The 16,606-nt window shown below is 40.6% G+C and overlaps 2 protein-coding genes across 2 annotated transcripts in view; both read right to left on the bottom strand.

Annotated features, from left to right (window-relative positions):
• Positions 1-16,606, bottom strand: part of vps35 (VPS35 retromer complex component) — a 159,204-nt gene that overhangs the window by 93,255 nt on the left and 49,343 nt on the right. The gene's annotated exons all lie outside the window — the stretch shown is intronic.
• mylk3 (myosin light chain kinase 3) overlaps positions 1-16,606 on the bottom strand; it is a 46,324-nt gene that overhangs the window by 8,734 nt on the left and 20,984 nt on the right. The window contains exons 6-10 of the mRNA XM_048605667.1: positions 13,589-13,682; positions 11,925-12,034; positions 10,294-10,435; positions 6,693-6,763; positions 3,296-3,424 (exon numbers count right to left, since the gene is read on the bottom strand). Of these exons, the coding sequence (XP_048461624.1) occupies positions 3,296-3,424; positions 6,693-6,763; positions 10,294-10,435; positions 11,925-12,034; positions 13,589-13,682 (546 nt within the window). The remainder of the gene's footprint in view (positions 1-3,295; positions 3,425-6,692; positions 6,764-10,293; positions 10,436-11,924; positions 12,035-13,588; positions 13,683-16,606) is intronic.

Consider the following 16,606-nt stretch of genomic DNA (forward strand, 5'->3'; position numbering starts at 1 on the left):
TGGTCTAGGCCCGAAACGTCAGCATTCCTGCTCCTCTGATGCTGCTTGGCCTGCTGTGTTCATCCAGCTCTACACCTTGTTATCAACAGTCTAGGGCTGGCTGGGTTACAGGCAACAGCAAAACAGACTGGCAGACTGTCAATGGTGGAAGGACTCCTTTTGTTCTTTTGCTTTCAGATAGAACTTGTTCCTAATAATTCTACTTCTCCCACTCCCACATCATTTAGCTGCATCTTTGTTTCTTGTTCCCATCACCATCTCCTTTTGCTTTTGCTGCCTCATCCTTTTTGTCATTTAGTCTTTCTTGCCTTCCTTTCCATATTATTCTTTTTGTTCTCTCCCTCTTTTGTCTCCCCTGCTTTATTTCCTTATCAACTCATTACGTCACATGTTTTCCAGTTCTGTTGATAGGCCATAAACCTGAAGTTCATATGCTAACAAAGTTGCTGAGTATTTTTAACATTTTTCTGATTTTACTTCTGGTTTGCTGAACTCTTTGCTGAGCTCAGCTTTAGAATGTAGCAGAAGCAAAATCATTGGATATTTTTAATACGAGTGGACACATTCTTGTTTGGCAGCGAAATCAGTGGTATAAGGTGTAGATGGGAATATGGAGTTTGAAATACAACAGACCAACCACAATCTTATTGAATGGCAGAACTGGCTTATGGGGCCAAATGATCTGCTTCTGCACCCATTTCTTATTTTCATGCTTACCTCATTCATTTGCATTTTCTACTTTAACTCTTTCCCTTAGCTCTGTTTTTTAACTTTTTTTATATATTGAAGTACATACAAAGGAATCATGAATTTGAATGTGTCACCCATCAATTGCATTGTGAGCATCTGCATAACATAGTGCAAAGGCTTGCTCCCTGTAATATATGGCTGCAGTGCCTGAGAAGCACTCCAATTGCCTTATACAGCCAGACATTGTAAAGTAAAGTCACATGAATTGCTATTAGTAAGCAAGACAGTGGTGTATACTGCTTGGAATGCTTGAGGAGGGACTGCATTCCTAGCTTCACTGTGGGTACTTACTTTTGAGCTTAAGCTACAAATTTGCAAATAACACAGCTCAGACTACAGTGAGGTGGCTTTCACTGATGTAACATCCATGCTGCGATCACAAGACTACAGCTTTCCTCAGAACCTAGCACAATATAACTATAATCTTGCCGCCATACATTTCTATAAAGATTTACAATAAGAATTATCCACATACTTCGACGTCAGATCATGGCATTAATGATGTCGGGTACCTAAACAGCACCGAATGGAAACTGACATTCATCACAGCAGGAAAGTAAAGTTTCTGCACTCTCCTGCATTGTGCAAGACTTCTCATGATTACAAAAGGAGTTATCTGTACAGGCCAATTACTGCTTTTCTAAATTGCCCTTTCTTAATATGTGGAGATTTCCTTTCCAGTGACTTCATGAACACTACAGTCCAGTGTTCTACTACAAATGAAAAAGTCAGAAGCCTGCATTTTGTGATAAGCAGTGAAGCATAAACCTTCATTGCTAACCTCAAAGTAAGTTGCCCACAAAAATCTATTAATCTCTGTGTATGCCTTTTTCCTCTCCTGATGACTGTTTAAAGCTGGTGTCAAGTCAAGGGACTTTAGCGGTGATAATATCTCCAAGGTAACAAACAGATTGCTTTGAAATATTTACACAATACCAAACCAGAAAGATAAAAACACTTAATCCTTCATTTTTGTTTAAAATTTTAGGTACAGAAATCAATGATTATTATTGGTTTAAGGTAGAAATTAAAATGAAGGTGGTAAGTCAAATGCAATTATTTCCCAAGTGATTCTATGAAAAGGATTTCTGCAGTTCTTTGTAAAGATTACAACGGTAGGGCCCTGGGTAGTGTTGTGGAACAGAGATGCCTGGGATGTCCAGGTGCATAATACTTTGAAATTTGCATCACAGGTGGACAGAGTGGTTAAGAAGGTGTTTAGCACGCTTGCCTTTATTGCTCAGACATTTGAGCATCATAGTTGAGGTTGTACAGGATGTGGTGAGGCCTCTTCTGGTGTACTGTATGCAGTTCTGTCGCCATGTTATAGGAAGGACATTATTAAACTGGAGAGGGTTTGGAAAAAATTTACCAGGCTGTTGCCGGAAATGGAGGGTTTGAGTTGGGACGTTTTTCATTGCAGCTTAAGGGGATGACCTTCAGAGAATCCCCACAGTTTGGGAACAGGCCATTCAGCCCATCGGATCCACAACAACCCGCCGAAGAGCATCCCAGCCAGACCTACCCCCTACCTGATCTTTGTAACTCTGTATTTCCCATGGCTAATCCACCTCACCTGCACATCCCTGGACACTATGGGCAATTTAGCATGGCCAATCTACCTAATCCACATATTTTGAACTGTGGGAGGAAACCGGAGCGCCTGGTGGAAACCCACGCAGACAGGGGGAGAATATACAAATTCTACACAGTTGACCAAGGCTGGATTTGAAGTCAGGTCCCTGGCAGTAAGTGGCATCAGTGCTAAGCACAGAGCCACCATGCTGCCCTTATAGTGGTTTATAAAATCATAAGGGGCATGGATAAGGTGAAAAGCAGAGATCTTTTCTTTAAGGTGGGAAAGTTCAAAACTAGGCGGTATATTTTTAGGGTGAGAGGAGAACGATTTAATAAGGACATGAGGGGCAACTTTTTATACAGAGTGTGATGATTGTATGGAATGAACTGCCAAAGGAATTGATGGATGCAGGTACAGCTACAACGTTGAAAAGACATTTAGATAAGTACATGAATAGGAAAGGTTTGGGGGGGAATATGGGCCAAATGCAAACTAGTGGGGCTGGTTTAGTTTGGGAACATGGACGGCATGGACTAGTTGGGCCGAAGGGTTTGTTTCCACGCTGTATGACTCTATGACTCGATAACAGATTATCTAAAATTGCTCCTTGTGATCTTCCCCAATCCATTGACGATATTAAATAAGATGAGAGGCAGTGAACAATGTTACCTCACTCTTCTCAGTGACCTTGTTTAGTGAGCTAATCTGTAATGCGGAATTTAGGACTGATCAAAGAAAGTCTGTTTGGCTCGGATTCCTGATGCAGTTTGTCTTTCAGGGCACTAAAGATAAAGTACACACTCAGAAAAACTTACCTGTTCCAATAGTCTAGAACTAATTGACCTAATTGCCCTGTCTTTACTGTTAAATTGACTGTTTCACCAATTTTAAACTGGATTCACTTCTGCACATATTCTTACAAGATATGTGAGATAGAAGATTCTCTGAAAAGCACTTAATACATACAACATATAGGTGATGACGCCCACACTCCACATGTCTGTTGGGAATGAAACATAATCATAATTCACCACTTCTGGAGCAAGGAATTCTGGGGTACCAAAATGAACTTTCAGTTTCTCTCTTGGCTTATACCTAAAAACAATAAAAAGTGTTTAAACAAACAGTAAAAAAGTCAGGTTTTCTTTGTGTATTTGAATAATTTCACATATTCTACTGCTGCATAAGTAGCATAATGTTGTGGTCATGGTTAAAGAAAACAGAAGCCTCGATGCTCCACAAGCCTGCACTATACTGATATGTTTGGGTCTAGGCTGTTGCCTGAACTCCCCAAGATTCATGTACTGAATTCTGCCGTACTATAACTTGTTAATGTCATACAAGGCAGGTAAAATTACAAAGTAAGTATTGCTAGAATATCTCACAGATTGACATTGAAAGAGGCCTTAAAATAACTTACATTGACTCAGCTGGAAAAGGGTGAGTGATTCAAAGAAGTAAACCTGTTACAGATGAGGTATTTTTTGCTCCTTAACTGAATTTATAATTCGAGTAATCAAAATAAGACCTCTATAACTGAAACATGTTTTGTTAATCAGCCCATTGTCATTAATATATTTGCCAAGGTTTTAACTTTGTCATAGATGTTGCAATATTAACGGTCTCTGATACTGAACCACTTGTTCTATCCTATCAAACAAAACAATTCCTATTACAGCTGGCATTGCATTTGCTGATATGTAGATTTAAGTTTCAGTTTCTTAGTACTGAATAATGATTATGAGGTTTAAAGGGATGGATCCTTCATGGTAAACTGTTGGTATACATTTGTTCTGGTTTGAGAAAGTCAAAAAACCCATGGATCATCAACATCGCAATTACTTCACCGCTGTGTGTTCACCTGATTTGTATCTTTAACATTATGGTATGGAAGCACCTAAAATTTGATGAACATTTTTTCCATAAATGTAAAGATAGAAAGGACTTGACATTTATGTCCCTGTTATATTCCTGTATCATGACATTGGAAGCAGTGTAGTTAAAAGACAAGTTTCTATTTTGCTAAATCATCCGTATTTGCTGTGGGATAGATTTGCACCAACTTAATGAGTGTTCCAAAGTTACAATTATGACATTAATAATCATGCATGTGTGAATTGTAATAGAGACTTTGTCTATCTGTCAAAGATGATTGGTATAAATACTGAAAATTTTTCACAAGAGTTCCACCTGCCCACAACCAGTGCCAAAGTGGTTATCCTGACATTGTGCTGATGAAAGCTGTTTATATTTAACTATCACTGGAAGTTCAATTGACGCATCAAGTGAAAATTTAGACCCAGATCTTCCAGTCATTTGAACCCTAATCACCCCCACCCCCGAGACCAAGCTGACAGGTCCCACTTCACTCAGCTCTCCCTAATCTCCCCTCCAAACGTCACACTTGTTCCTGACCAATTGACTCTCATCTGACTGATCAGATTAGCTCACACCATCCTCCAACTCCCATCACAACTTGACCCACTTCACCCACCTGCTATCCTCAGCCACCTGCCATCTTTGCCCATCTTCAATCATCACCCACCTGGCTCCTCATCCACCTACCATCCTACTCAGTTAATTAACCCACTTACACATGCAGTTGCTCATCTATCCCTTTATCTATCCACTCATACATTCTACTCACTAAAACAATGAAAAGCTGTTTAAATGTCCCAAAGTTTCAGAATATATTACTGAACACCTCCCAGAATATAGCAGTTATTGCCTTAAGCACTGGGTGAGATTTGCCTTCTCCTGCCAATCCAGCACTATCAGGAAGATATTCAAAGGACAACTCCACATTTCTGTAAAAGCTGGATTGGAAGACCAGTCCAGAAATGCAGAGCCTCACTGGGTCACAGAAAAGTAGGAGCAGAGCTGCAAGCTGACACTGACTGCTGGAAGATCTGGGCTATAATTGCAGCAGATCATCACTGCAAAGCCTAATACATTATTATAGAATCCCTACAGTGTGGAAGCAGGCCATTCAGCCAATTGAGTCCACATTGACCCTCCGAAGAGCATCCCACCCAAATCCATCTCCCTATCTTATTCCTGTAATCCTGCATTCCCCATGCCTAATCCACCTAGCCTGTACATTCATGGACACTATAGGCAATTTAGCTTGGCCAATCCGCCTAACTTGCCCATCTTTGCACTGTGAGAGAAACCAGTGCACGCAGAGGAAACCCATGCAGATACAGGCAGAATGTGCAAACTCTACACAAGCAGTCGCCAATGGCAGAATCAAACCCAGGTACGTTGCACTATGAACAAGGTCAGAAATCACACAACACCAGGTTATATCCAACAGGTTTATTTGAAAACACAAGCTTTTGGAACCTCAGTCTTTCTTCAGGTGTTAGTGGGACAGGTAGCATTTTAGGTTTGTTTAGTACGTCCTCATCAATGGTGCGAACCTTTGCTCTTTTACTGATAAGTTCTGTGTCTGATACTACCTCTCTCACTAACACCTGAAGAAGGACTGAGGCTCTGAAAGCTTGTGTTTTCAAATAAGCCTGTTGGACTATAACCTGGTGTCATGTGATTTATGACCTTGTCCATCCCAGTCCAACACCGGTACCTCCAAATTGTTGCACTGTGAGGGCGCAGTGCTAACCACTGAGCCACCGTGCCACCCCTGACATTGCACAGAAAATGTCATTTCATATCTCCCTTCCTCCATGGCTGATCAACTGGATATTCTTTTGAATGCAGGAGCATTATTGTCAATCCTGATTCTGTCTTTAGTCATATATAGCAGGAACTGCAGATGCTGGAGAATCTGAGATAACAAGGTGTACAGCTGGATGAACACAGCAGGCCAAGCAGCATCATAGGAGCAGGAAAGCTGACGCTTCGGGCCTAGACCCTTCAGAAATTTTCTGAAGAAGGGTCTAGGCCTGAAACGTCAGCCTTCCTGCTCCTCTGATGCTGCTTGGCCTGCTGTGTTCGTCCAGCTCTACACCTTGTTATCTCTTTAGTCATATATGTGCACTTTCCAGCATTAGTCACTAGATGGCAAGCAGGACAAGGAAATTTAACTGATTCTTTTCATTAGAAGCTCTGAAACCAATTTTAACAATTTTCTACTTACCTTTATTCAATATGAAGCAAGGTTCAAATATAGGACCATCTCAGTCGGAAAATTTCAATCCCAGACTAGTTGGTGTTCACACAAACTGAATGATGAGGCATATGGGTGTTTGTAAAATCTCTCATATTTATTTAGTTTTGATGAACTATTTTTCACATTATGCCTATGATTTATAGATTATTTATGGGTTAACGTTGCCAAATAGATTTATTTCACTGCAGATTATTTGAATCAAACAATTTATAATTATTCTATAGCCCTTACCTTCTAGCCAGACCAAAATCAATAATTTTGATTTGATTTCCTGTGTTGTTTACACACAAAATGTTTTCTGGCTGTGGGAGACAAGGAAGGCATTTCAACAAAAGCACAGATCCTGGTGCACACAGAAGTTTCATCTTTGTCGAGGCATCATACGACAACTCAAATGCCAGCACAATCCAACAACCACCCATTACACAAAAACAATTACTTGAGTGTTTTTTTTTGTGTGACATTGTTTTCCATCCCAAATACTCAGCCAAAAGGCCAAATGTTAACTCCTAAGTCAGTGTCAGTCCATATCTGACAGGTTGCAAGAGCCCTAAGATGACCCAAATGTGCATATTGCCCACAAGGACCCATGTGGGATTCAAGGGCTTGCTGTACGATAAACACGTGAAGCTTTTCATTACCACTCTGTGGAAATATTTGCCTTTCAGGAAATTATCGCTACAGCATTAACAGGTAAACTGACTCAGAGATAGTAGGAACTGCAGATGCTGGAGAATCTGAGATAACAAGGTGTAGTTCAGAGATAGTAGGAAGGGTGTAGGCCCGAAACGTCAGCCTGCCTGCTCCTCTGATGCTGCTTGGCCTGCTGTATTCATTCAGCTCTACACCTTGTTATAACAGGTAAACTGACTTGGTTTTAAGTAAGTTTACATCATTTTACATAGTGCAACACCCTTTCAGTTATGAACAATTGCTCCTGAATCAAGACATTGTAAGTATTGCACCCTGGTCAAAAATGGGTACAAGGATAAGCCCAGGAACTCCAGACTAGTTTCTATAACAGTGGTGGGAAAGCTTTTAGGAACAATAATTCAGGGGAAAATCAGCAGTCATTTTAATAAATGTTAATTCAGGAAAAACAGCATGGATTTGTTAGGAGTTTAACTTGCTTGAGTTTTTTGAAGAGGTAACTAGGGAAGAATTTTTCGCCTAGTTCCCATTTACTGCAATATTGTCAGAGCTGCTTAAAGCCAAAATATGTCAAGTGCTGTCTTGTTGTCAAAGACAATCACTCTCACCTCCACTCTTGACTTCAGCTCTTTCATTCATAATTGTTCCAAGGCTGTAATAGTTTGGAAGCCAAGCAGCTTTGGCAGAACCTAAACTGAGCGTCAACAAGCAGATTACACTGTGAGATCATCCATGTTTGTATCAAATGTCAGAGCAGACACATGGGGCTGTATTGCCTAGTCCTTCTCCTAAATTCTTATGTTCTTATGCAGGTTCCCCCTGATAGCACTGCTGATAACACTTCCATCACTTTGCTGATGATTCAGAGAAGGCTGATGGGACAATAATTGGATTTGTGTTACATCTGTGGACATGACAAAACTGCAGTTTTCTATACTGCCATGTCGATGTCAGTAGTGTTGCTGAACAGTGAAGGTTGGCTACTGGCGAGGCTAGTTCTGAAGAATAAATCTTCACTATGGCTGGAGTATTGTCAGGGCCCAGAAATATTGCAGTATCCAGTGCCTCAGCCTCTTCTTGATTTTGTTTTTATTCATACATGGCATGTGGAGTCACTGGTTGGGCCAGGCCGATCTCTAATTGACATTGTGAAGGCGGGTGATGAGCTGCCTTCTTCAACTGCTGCAGTCTATCTGGTTAGGTAGACCCACAATGCCATTGGGGAGGGACTTCCAGGATTTGAACCAGTGAAGGAACAGCAATACATTTCCAAGTCAGGATGATAAGTGGGTTGGAGGGGGACTTGCAGATGACTATGTTCCTATGTTCCCTTGTCCATACAGTATTTGTTGGTTTGGAAAGTGCTGCCTTCAGCTTTGGTGAATTTCTGCAGTACATCTTGCAGATGGTGCACTCTGCTTTTACTGAACATGGAGGGAGTGGATGTTTGTGGATATGGTGCCCATCGAGCAGGCTGCTTTGTCCTGGATGCTGTCCTTGAGTGTTGTTGGAGCTGCACTCGGCCAGACAAGTGGGGAGAAGTCCATCACACACCTTACTTGTGTCTTGTACATGATGGACAGGATTAGTTGAGTTACTTGCTGGGGGATTGCAGCGTCTGACCTGCTGTCGTAGCCACGTATTTATATGGCGAGTCCAGTTCAATTTCTGGTCAAGGTAACTTCCTGAATGTTGATCATGAGGGATTCAGTGATATAATGGTATTGAATGTCAAGGAGCAAATGTTAGATTCTCTCTTGTTGAAGATAGCCATTGCCTGGTACTTGTGTGGTGCAAATGTTCCTTCGTGTATCCCTTGGAGAGATTTGAGTTGGCTGAAGATTGACATCTGTGATGCCAAATACCTCAGGAGGACGATGAAAGTATCATACACTCAGTACTTCTGATTGAAGTTGGTTGCAAATGTCTCAGCATTGCCTTTTGTACAAATGTGCTAGGGTCTATATCATTGAGGATGGGGATATTTGTGGACCGTTCTCCCCGTGTTAGTTATTTAATTGCCCATCACCATTCTCAACTGGATTTGGTAGGACTGCGGAGTTTTAATCTGACCCATTGTTGTTGAATTGCTTAGCTCTAACATGCGCTGCTTCCAATGTTTAGCATGCATATAGTCCTGTGTTGTAGCTTTACCAGGTTGGCATCTCATTTTTAGGTATGCCAGATGCAGTTCATGGCATGCCCTCCTGCACTCTTCATTGAAGCAGAGTTGAGCCCTTGGCTAAATGATAATGATACAGCAGGAATATGCTGGGTCATGAGATTGCAGATTACGGTTGAAAAAGACAATTCTGCTGCTGCTAACTGACCACAGACCTCAGGGATGCCCAGTGTTGAGTTACTAGTTCTGATCCCAATATATCCAGTTTATTATGGTGATAGTGGAACATGACACAATGGAAAATATAGTTTAGCGTGAAGACATGACTTTGACTTCACAAGGCTCATATATTGGTCACTCTTACCTACGCTATCATGGGCAGATACATCTGCAGCAGATAGAATGGTGATGATGGGGTCAAATAGATTTTTGCTTCTTTCTTATTTCCCTCACCATTTACTGTTAACCCAAACAAGGCCTTAGAACTTGGCCAGTTCAGTCAGCATTGGGGATCCCAAGCAACTCTTGGTGATGGCCATTGACATTCCACTCAGAGTACATTCTGTGCCCTTACAGCCCTCAGTGCTTCTGTTGAGTGGTGTTCAAATGGAGGAGAACTGATTCGTCAGCTGAGGGAGGGCACTAGATGGTAATCTGTAGAAGGTTTCCATGGCTGTGTTTAACCAAATATCTTGAGAATTTCATGGGGGCCTGGAGTCAATATTGAGCACCATGCATATCCCTTATACACCACAATGTTGCAACATCTGCTGCCCAATCAGACAGACCCAAGGATGGTGATGAAGATAGGGAAGTAGGACTTGGTGAGATTTTCTTACAGAGAGCCAGTACAAACCTGACAGCCCAAATGGCCACCTTCTGTTCTGCAATCATTCTATGATTCCATACCTCTGACTAGTTTATAGCAGCGAGGTTGATAATTAAAAGTAAAATTCAAGTTCACCAATCACAAATTTACAGATAAACAAAATTGTTAAATAAAAAATCATTTAGTTGTGGTTTTAGAAATGGAGGCATGTCTGTGGATATAAAACATACCTTAAGATCCAAGTGAAGGATATATTGTTGATGTAAATATTGAACACCTTCACAGATCTGCTTCACAAAGACGATTGTATCCAGCTCTGTCAGATTATAGTTTTCATCGATAATTCGGTCAAACAACTCTCCACCTCCAACACTGCAATCAACACAATGTTATAAAGTAATTTAAATCATAGCGTCTCAATTACTTTTCACATTTTATAAACAGATATCTTTAAATAGTACCAGGAGATTCGTTCCTAATGTTTGCTTTTTAAGTGTTTGGCAGTATTATGGCAGTAAGTTATTAATATTCCCTCTCTCCTTTGCATATATTTCCCCTGACAACTTATTCCTTATTTGGTACTGTGGGAACTGTTACATGCAGCTAAGAGGGAAAATGTAGACTTGGCTTAATATCTCATTAAAAATTCTGACTTTGCTCAGCACCACACTCTGAGTTCTGCACCACAATATCAATTTAAACATTCTGCTCGAATCTCCAGATCGAGATTTGACTTTATAACCTACTCATTTAGATAGAAGTGTGCTTAAACTGTGCTGAGGCTGAACACCGACTGTAGACATGTGTGAGATATAAATGTATCTGCAATCACCAACTCCCCTTTGTGACTACCTTATATCTAAGACACCATGAAAAAGAACTCTCAATTTTGTAACCACCCCACAACTGAGGGAACACGCAAGTTCATGGAGTGACTGAGGTCGAAAATCAGGTGGCAAACATCCTGGAAACTTCAACTTGGACAAGAAATGCCTTTACGTAAAAGTGCTTTAAAAAAAAGCACGTTGCATAAAAGTAAAGCATAAAATAAAGTATCAGCATTTGACAGATTTTGCAGAAGGTTACATAGAGTATTATGTGTAAACTGCAATTAAATCTCCAATTTGTCATCTAATTGGGTATCCTTAAAATCCGTGCATGACTTAATGATAAATCAGCCATCAGGATCGGACAATAAAATATTAAGTATCTGAATTGAACATACTGACCTTCATCTCCAATGCTCCACTTCATCCTCCCATCAAGCCAGACTCAATGACAGAAACAGAGTGGTGAAGATTAACTTTTGCCTACATATCTGATTGTTTAGATTTTGTTTTAGACATTATGTTAATCATAATGAAGGTAGTTCCTGGCTTTCTGATTAGTTCTGACACGTTTCATTGACAGAGCTATTTACCAATATATTGGGTCATTTAGCAGTGGCCCAATCAAACAGATTACATGACTTTGTTTCCAATGAGGTAATGTGTAAGACCAGTGGCTTGTGGATTTCAGGTAGTAAGATATTGGCTTTGGAGAAGTAGTTATGGAGTTAAATTCAGAACTCCTGGAAAGTTATAAGAGTTCTGCAGCTCCACCACCACTCAGAATCAAAGGCCTCAATTTATAAACTGTCCTATTAATGATAGCTGTGTCAGCTGTTGAGCTGTACTTGATGCAATATTTTTGGTTGTGTACACATGATGCCGCAGGTGATGTGTTAGTGTTATAAATAATAAAGGAGCAATGAGTTTTTAAATCTAGGGTCAAGGTCCAAATGCCCTCAAAGTGTCTTTCACTGAGTCTCAGAATGTTAAAGATGTTTCCTTTTTTTGGTGAAACTACCAAAACCACTTACTATTCCAAAATCAGTGTGACATTGTTCTTGGCTTCAAATGCATCATAAAGCTGGATCAGGTTGACGTGACTTAACTGATTCATGACAGTGATTTCATTTTTTACTTCCTCCTAAATCAGAAGAGAAATCAATTACCAAGGTTTTAGGAACTGATTAACTCTTACTCAGGAAATAAGTTAGGATATTCTATTTCAAAACTGGGAATACACACTTTAAATTTACTTTCCTAACTTACCCTCCCTTATTTCCCGAAGGCGTTGATTCAAGTTGGGGTCAGTCACTTTCCGATACATTACGTTGTGTGCCAATGTGTAATGAGAGGAGAAATGTATAATTATCAAGGCTGCAAACTTACCTGACTCTTTCTTTCCAGTACACGGGAACTATACCATTTACAGTGTCCTTATTGCTGTCTTTGACTGAATCAACTCAACTGACTCAGCTTAAACCGAAACCTATACCTGGGGTTTTCATATTATTCTATTCCACCTCAGGCAGAGCACTAACCAAACAAGGAGCATCTTTACTTTTTGCAGTATTTGAAAAAGTATTAGTTTTGTCAACACTCAAATGAAATTACCTACATGCATTCTGTAGTGTGAAATAACAACATACAGATTGGCAATTTCCCAGATTTAACTTGTTATTTGTGGTGAGGTATCTGATCTCAGCTTGAATTACAGTGAATTCACTAATATTGATCTCTAGGCTAGGCGGATGTGGAAAAAATCTTTGCAGGGACATGAGGGGAGGATGGAGATTGACTCCAGTTGTCCATTTATCTCATAATCAGACAATCTGCTGACACTCATTCTCTTGTATCACATTGTTGTGTAAGATAGTGAAGGGCTGGTAGACTCTGTGAACGGTATATTACCCTCAAGAAAGAAAAAAAAATGAAAATACACTTAAAAAGGAAATCATTTGAAATTCTTTCACTGTTAACAGAATCTATGCAGATGAGTAGACTTCATTACCATCTGCAAACACCAATGTGTCAGCAGTTTTCATTCAAGATGCAAAGCAAATTTTGATGGGCATGACTATAAAGTGATATTGATATCTTTGTTCTGACATATATGACAGGCAAGATGGATTTACCCTTCATATGCCAATTGATTCATATCAGCTATCTTATCAGCAAAGAGTAGGTAGTTTACCAAATAAACTGAAAATGATCAGAAGAATTCAAACGTATTCTTTTGATGCATCTACTCATAACCAAATACAAATGGCACCCATCAAGGTATGGGATTTAAGTATATATGTGCCAACTCTGCAAAATATTAAGATGCACCAAATGTGGACTTAATAATAGTCAAAATAATTGTTAAAAATGGGCATTGACTTGAATAGAGCACAGAATTTTCCAAAAAAACCACTAATGTTGCATTTAATGTTGCAAAGGTACATACAGAACTGCCTGAATATACATTCATATTCATCATTACAGATAACAATCCTGGCAGGCAATTGTGCTGGCTAGGCTCAATTAAGGAGAGCCAAGCTAGTTATGTTAAAAAAAAACAAAGCTGTAAATCATTGCAGCATCTACGTCATTTGGCAAGCTTTCAACATGAAACATCCCCCAGGTGACTGCAGTTAATCAAAATGAGGCAAGTGACAAGTCATGTTGACAAAGTTATTTTAAGTAAGGAATTTACCCTGTCCTTTGGTCCTTTTACTTTAATTATTTTGGCAGCAAGTTCGAGGCCAGTTGATGTTTCTGCACATTTAAGAACTTGGCCAAATCGACCCCTGCCATTAGAGAAATATAAGAGTGAAAATTTAATGTACATACCACAGGAAATCACCATAACAAATTACAGCTAATCTTTCTCTCCACCTCATCACTGAATATTTCAGAATTTACTAAGGTAACTGTATGGTTTGTTATACTTATCATTAGTATAGTATGAAATAATTATTTCTATAAGAAAATCCCAGTGGAGTAGCAAAGCTATACTGTAAGCAGTAGAACACAAATGGCTACTTTGAAATTTATGCTGTGCTAAGCACGTTTCAGAAAAGTCCTACTGATTTTGCTACTTTTCTTGCCATCCAGTCTGGAAGCTCTGGTTCTTAATGGAGTGACATTCCATTAGTGCTGTCAGCCCTCCAAAGCCTGATTCAAGTGGTCATCATGGAGCCTGGTGACAGCAGCAAGCTATTTTAAGATTATAGTGGAGGTAGGGAGGATACATAATAGCACATACGGACTTAATGTTCACTTTTCATGTACATATATACACTTCCAGCATAAACTAAGAGATAGAATCCTGATCCTTTTGTCTCCATATTGGCTCAAAAAAGATCAAGCCAACTGCAACAATCTCCCATCCCCAAACACCTATAGCTCATATCAGCCCAATTAGTTTGGGCCACAGAGCAAGTCTGTGTTCTTCAGTGCAACAGTCAATTTACCATAAAGGTACCAGAGAAACAATTGGGTGTAAACTCTGTGCACCTCAGTGAAGTTACACTCATATTATTAAAAGTATAAAATTACACCAATTTTAAAGTACCAACAACCTGAAACATTCAAATTATAAATGTATCATAGAAAATAATTATTAATGTTTCACCATGAGCCTCTGAGAGATGGACAAATGTAGGGGTCATTTGGCTCGACAGTTGGTTGTGATGGAGAGTAAAACCAACAGCATGGGTTCAATTCCTGCTGTGGCTGAGGTTATCATAAAGGATTCTCCTCCTGAACCTCTCCCCTTACCTGAGGCATGGTGACCCTCAGTTAAACTGCCACCAGTCATCCCTTTCTAATAAGAGAGCAGACCTACAGCTCTCTGGTTAGAATATAGTGACTTCATCTTTACCTTAGATGTATAATTAAGTACAATACCTAAAAAAGATTGACTGGAGGCAGTTTTATATCTATGCTTTCTAATTGTAACAAAATAATTTCAAAGCTTTATACTTGGCTTTATTAGTTTGGACTGCATTGCACATCTTTACATAACTTTACATTTGTGGGACCTGAGCGTCACTGGCAGGCCAGCATTTATTGCCTGTACCTAGTTGCCCTTGAGAAGGTGGTGGTGAGCTGCCTTCTTGAACCGTTGCAGTCTATTTGCTGTGGATTGACCCACAATGCCATTTTGGAGGAAATTCCAGGATTTTGACCCAGCGACAACGAAGGAACGGCAATATATTTCCAAGTCAGGGTGGTGCGTGGTGGCTTGGAGGGGAACTTGAAGGTGGTGGTGTTCCCATATATCTGCTGCCCTTGTTCTTCTAGATGGGAGTAGTCATGCTGTCTGAGGATCTTTGGTGAATTTCTGCAGTGCATATTGTAAATAGTACACACTGCTGCTTCTGAGCATTGGTGGTGGAGGGAGTGAATGCTTGTGGATGTTGTGCCAATCGAGCAGGCTGCTTTGTCCTGGATGGTGTCAAGTTTCTTGAGTGTTAGTGGGGCTGCACTCATCCAGGCAAATGGAGAGTATTCCATCACATTCCTGACTTGTACCTTGTAGATGGTGGGCAGGCTTTGGGAAGTCAGGAGGTGAGTACTTGCCGCAGTATTCCTAGCTTCTGACCTGCTCTTGTAGCCATTGTGTTTATGTGGTGAGTCCAGTTGAATTTTTGGTCAATGGTAACACCCAGGACGTCGATAGTGGGGGATTCAGTGATGGTAACCATTGAATGCCAAGGGGAGGTGGCTAGATTGTCTCTTTTTCTTGATGGTAATAGCCTGGCATTTGTGTAGCATGAATGTTACTTGCCACTTGTCAGCCCAAGCCTGGATATTGTCCAGATCTTGTTGCATTTGAACATGGACTGCTTCAGTATCTGAGAAGTCGCGAATGGTGCTAAACATTATGCAATCATTGGCGAACATCCCCACTTCTGACCTTATGGTTGAGGGAAGGTTGTTGATGAAGCAGCTGAAGATGGTTGAGCTGAGGAACTACCCTGAGGAACTCCTGTAGAGATGTCCTGGAGCTAAGATGATTGACCTCCAACAACTAGGACCATCATCCTATGTGTCAGGTATGACTCCAAACACCAGAGAGTTTGCCCTCTGATACCCAATGATTCCAGTTTTGCTCGGGCTCCTTGATGCCACACCCCGTCGAATGCAGCCTTGATGTCAAGGGCTATCACTCTGACCTTACCTCTGGAATTCAGTTTTTTTGTCCATGTTTGAACCAGGCTGTAATGAGGTCAGGAGCTGAGTGGCCCTGGTGGAACCCAAACCAGGCATCTCTGAGCAGATCAATGCTGAGCAGGTGCTGCTTGATAGCACTATTGATAACACCTTCCATCACTTTGCTGATGATCGAGAGTAGACTGATGAGGCAGTAATTGGCTGGGTTGAACTTGTTCTGCTTTTTTTATGTACAGGACGTACTTGGGCAATTTTCCACATTGTCGGGTAGATACCAGTGTTGTAACTGTACTGGAACAGCTTAGCTAGGTGAACAGCAAGTTCTGGAGCACAAGTCTTCAGTACTATTGCTGGAATGTTGTCAGGGCCCGTAGCCTTTGCTCTATCCAGTGTCTCCAACTGTTTCTTGATATCATGTGGAGTGCATCGATTTGACTGAAGACTGGTATCTGTAATGTTGGGGACCACTGGAGAAGGCCGAAATGGATCATCCACTCGGCACTTTTGGCTGAAGATTGGTGCAAAAGCTTCAGCCTTCTCTTTTGCACTGATG

This window comes from Rhincodon typus, chromosome 15, assembly GCF_021869965.1.
Source record: "Rhincodon typus isolate 14 chromosome 15, sRhiTyp1.1, whole genome shotgun sequence".
NCBI classification, from domain to species: domain Eukaryota; kingdom Metazoa; phylum Chordata; class Chondrichthyes; order Orectolobiformes; family Rhincodontidae; genus Rhincodon; species Rhincodon typus.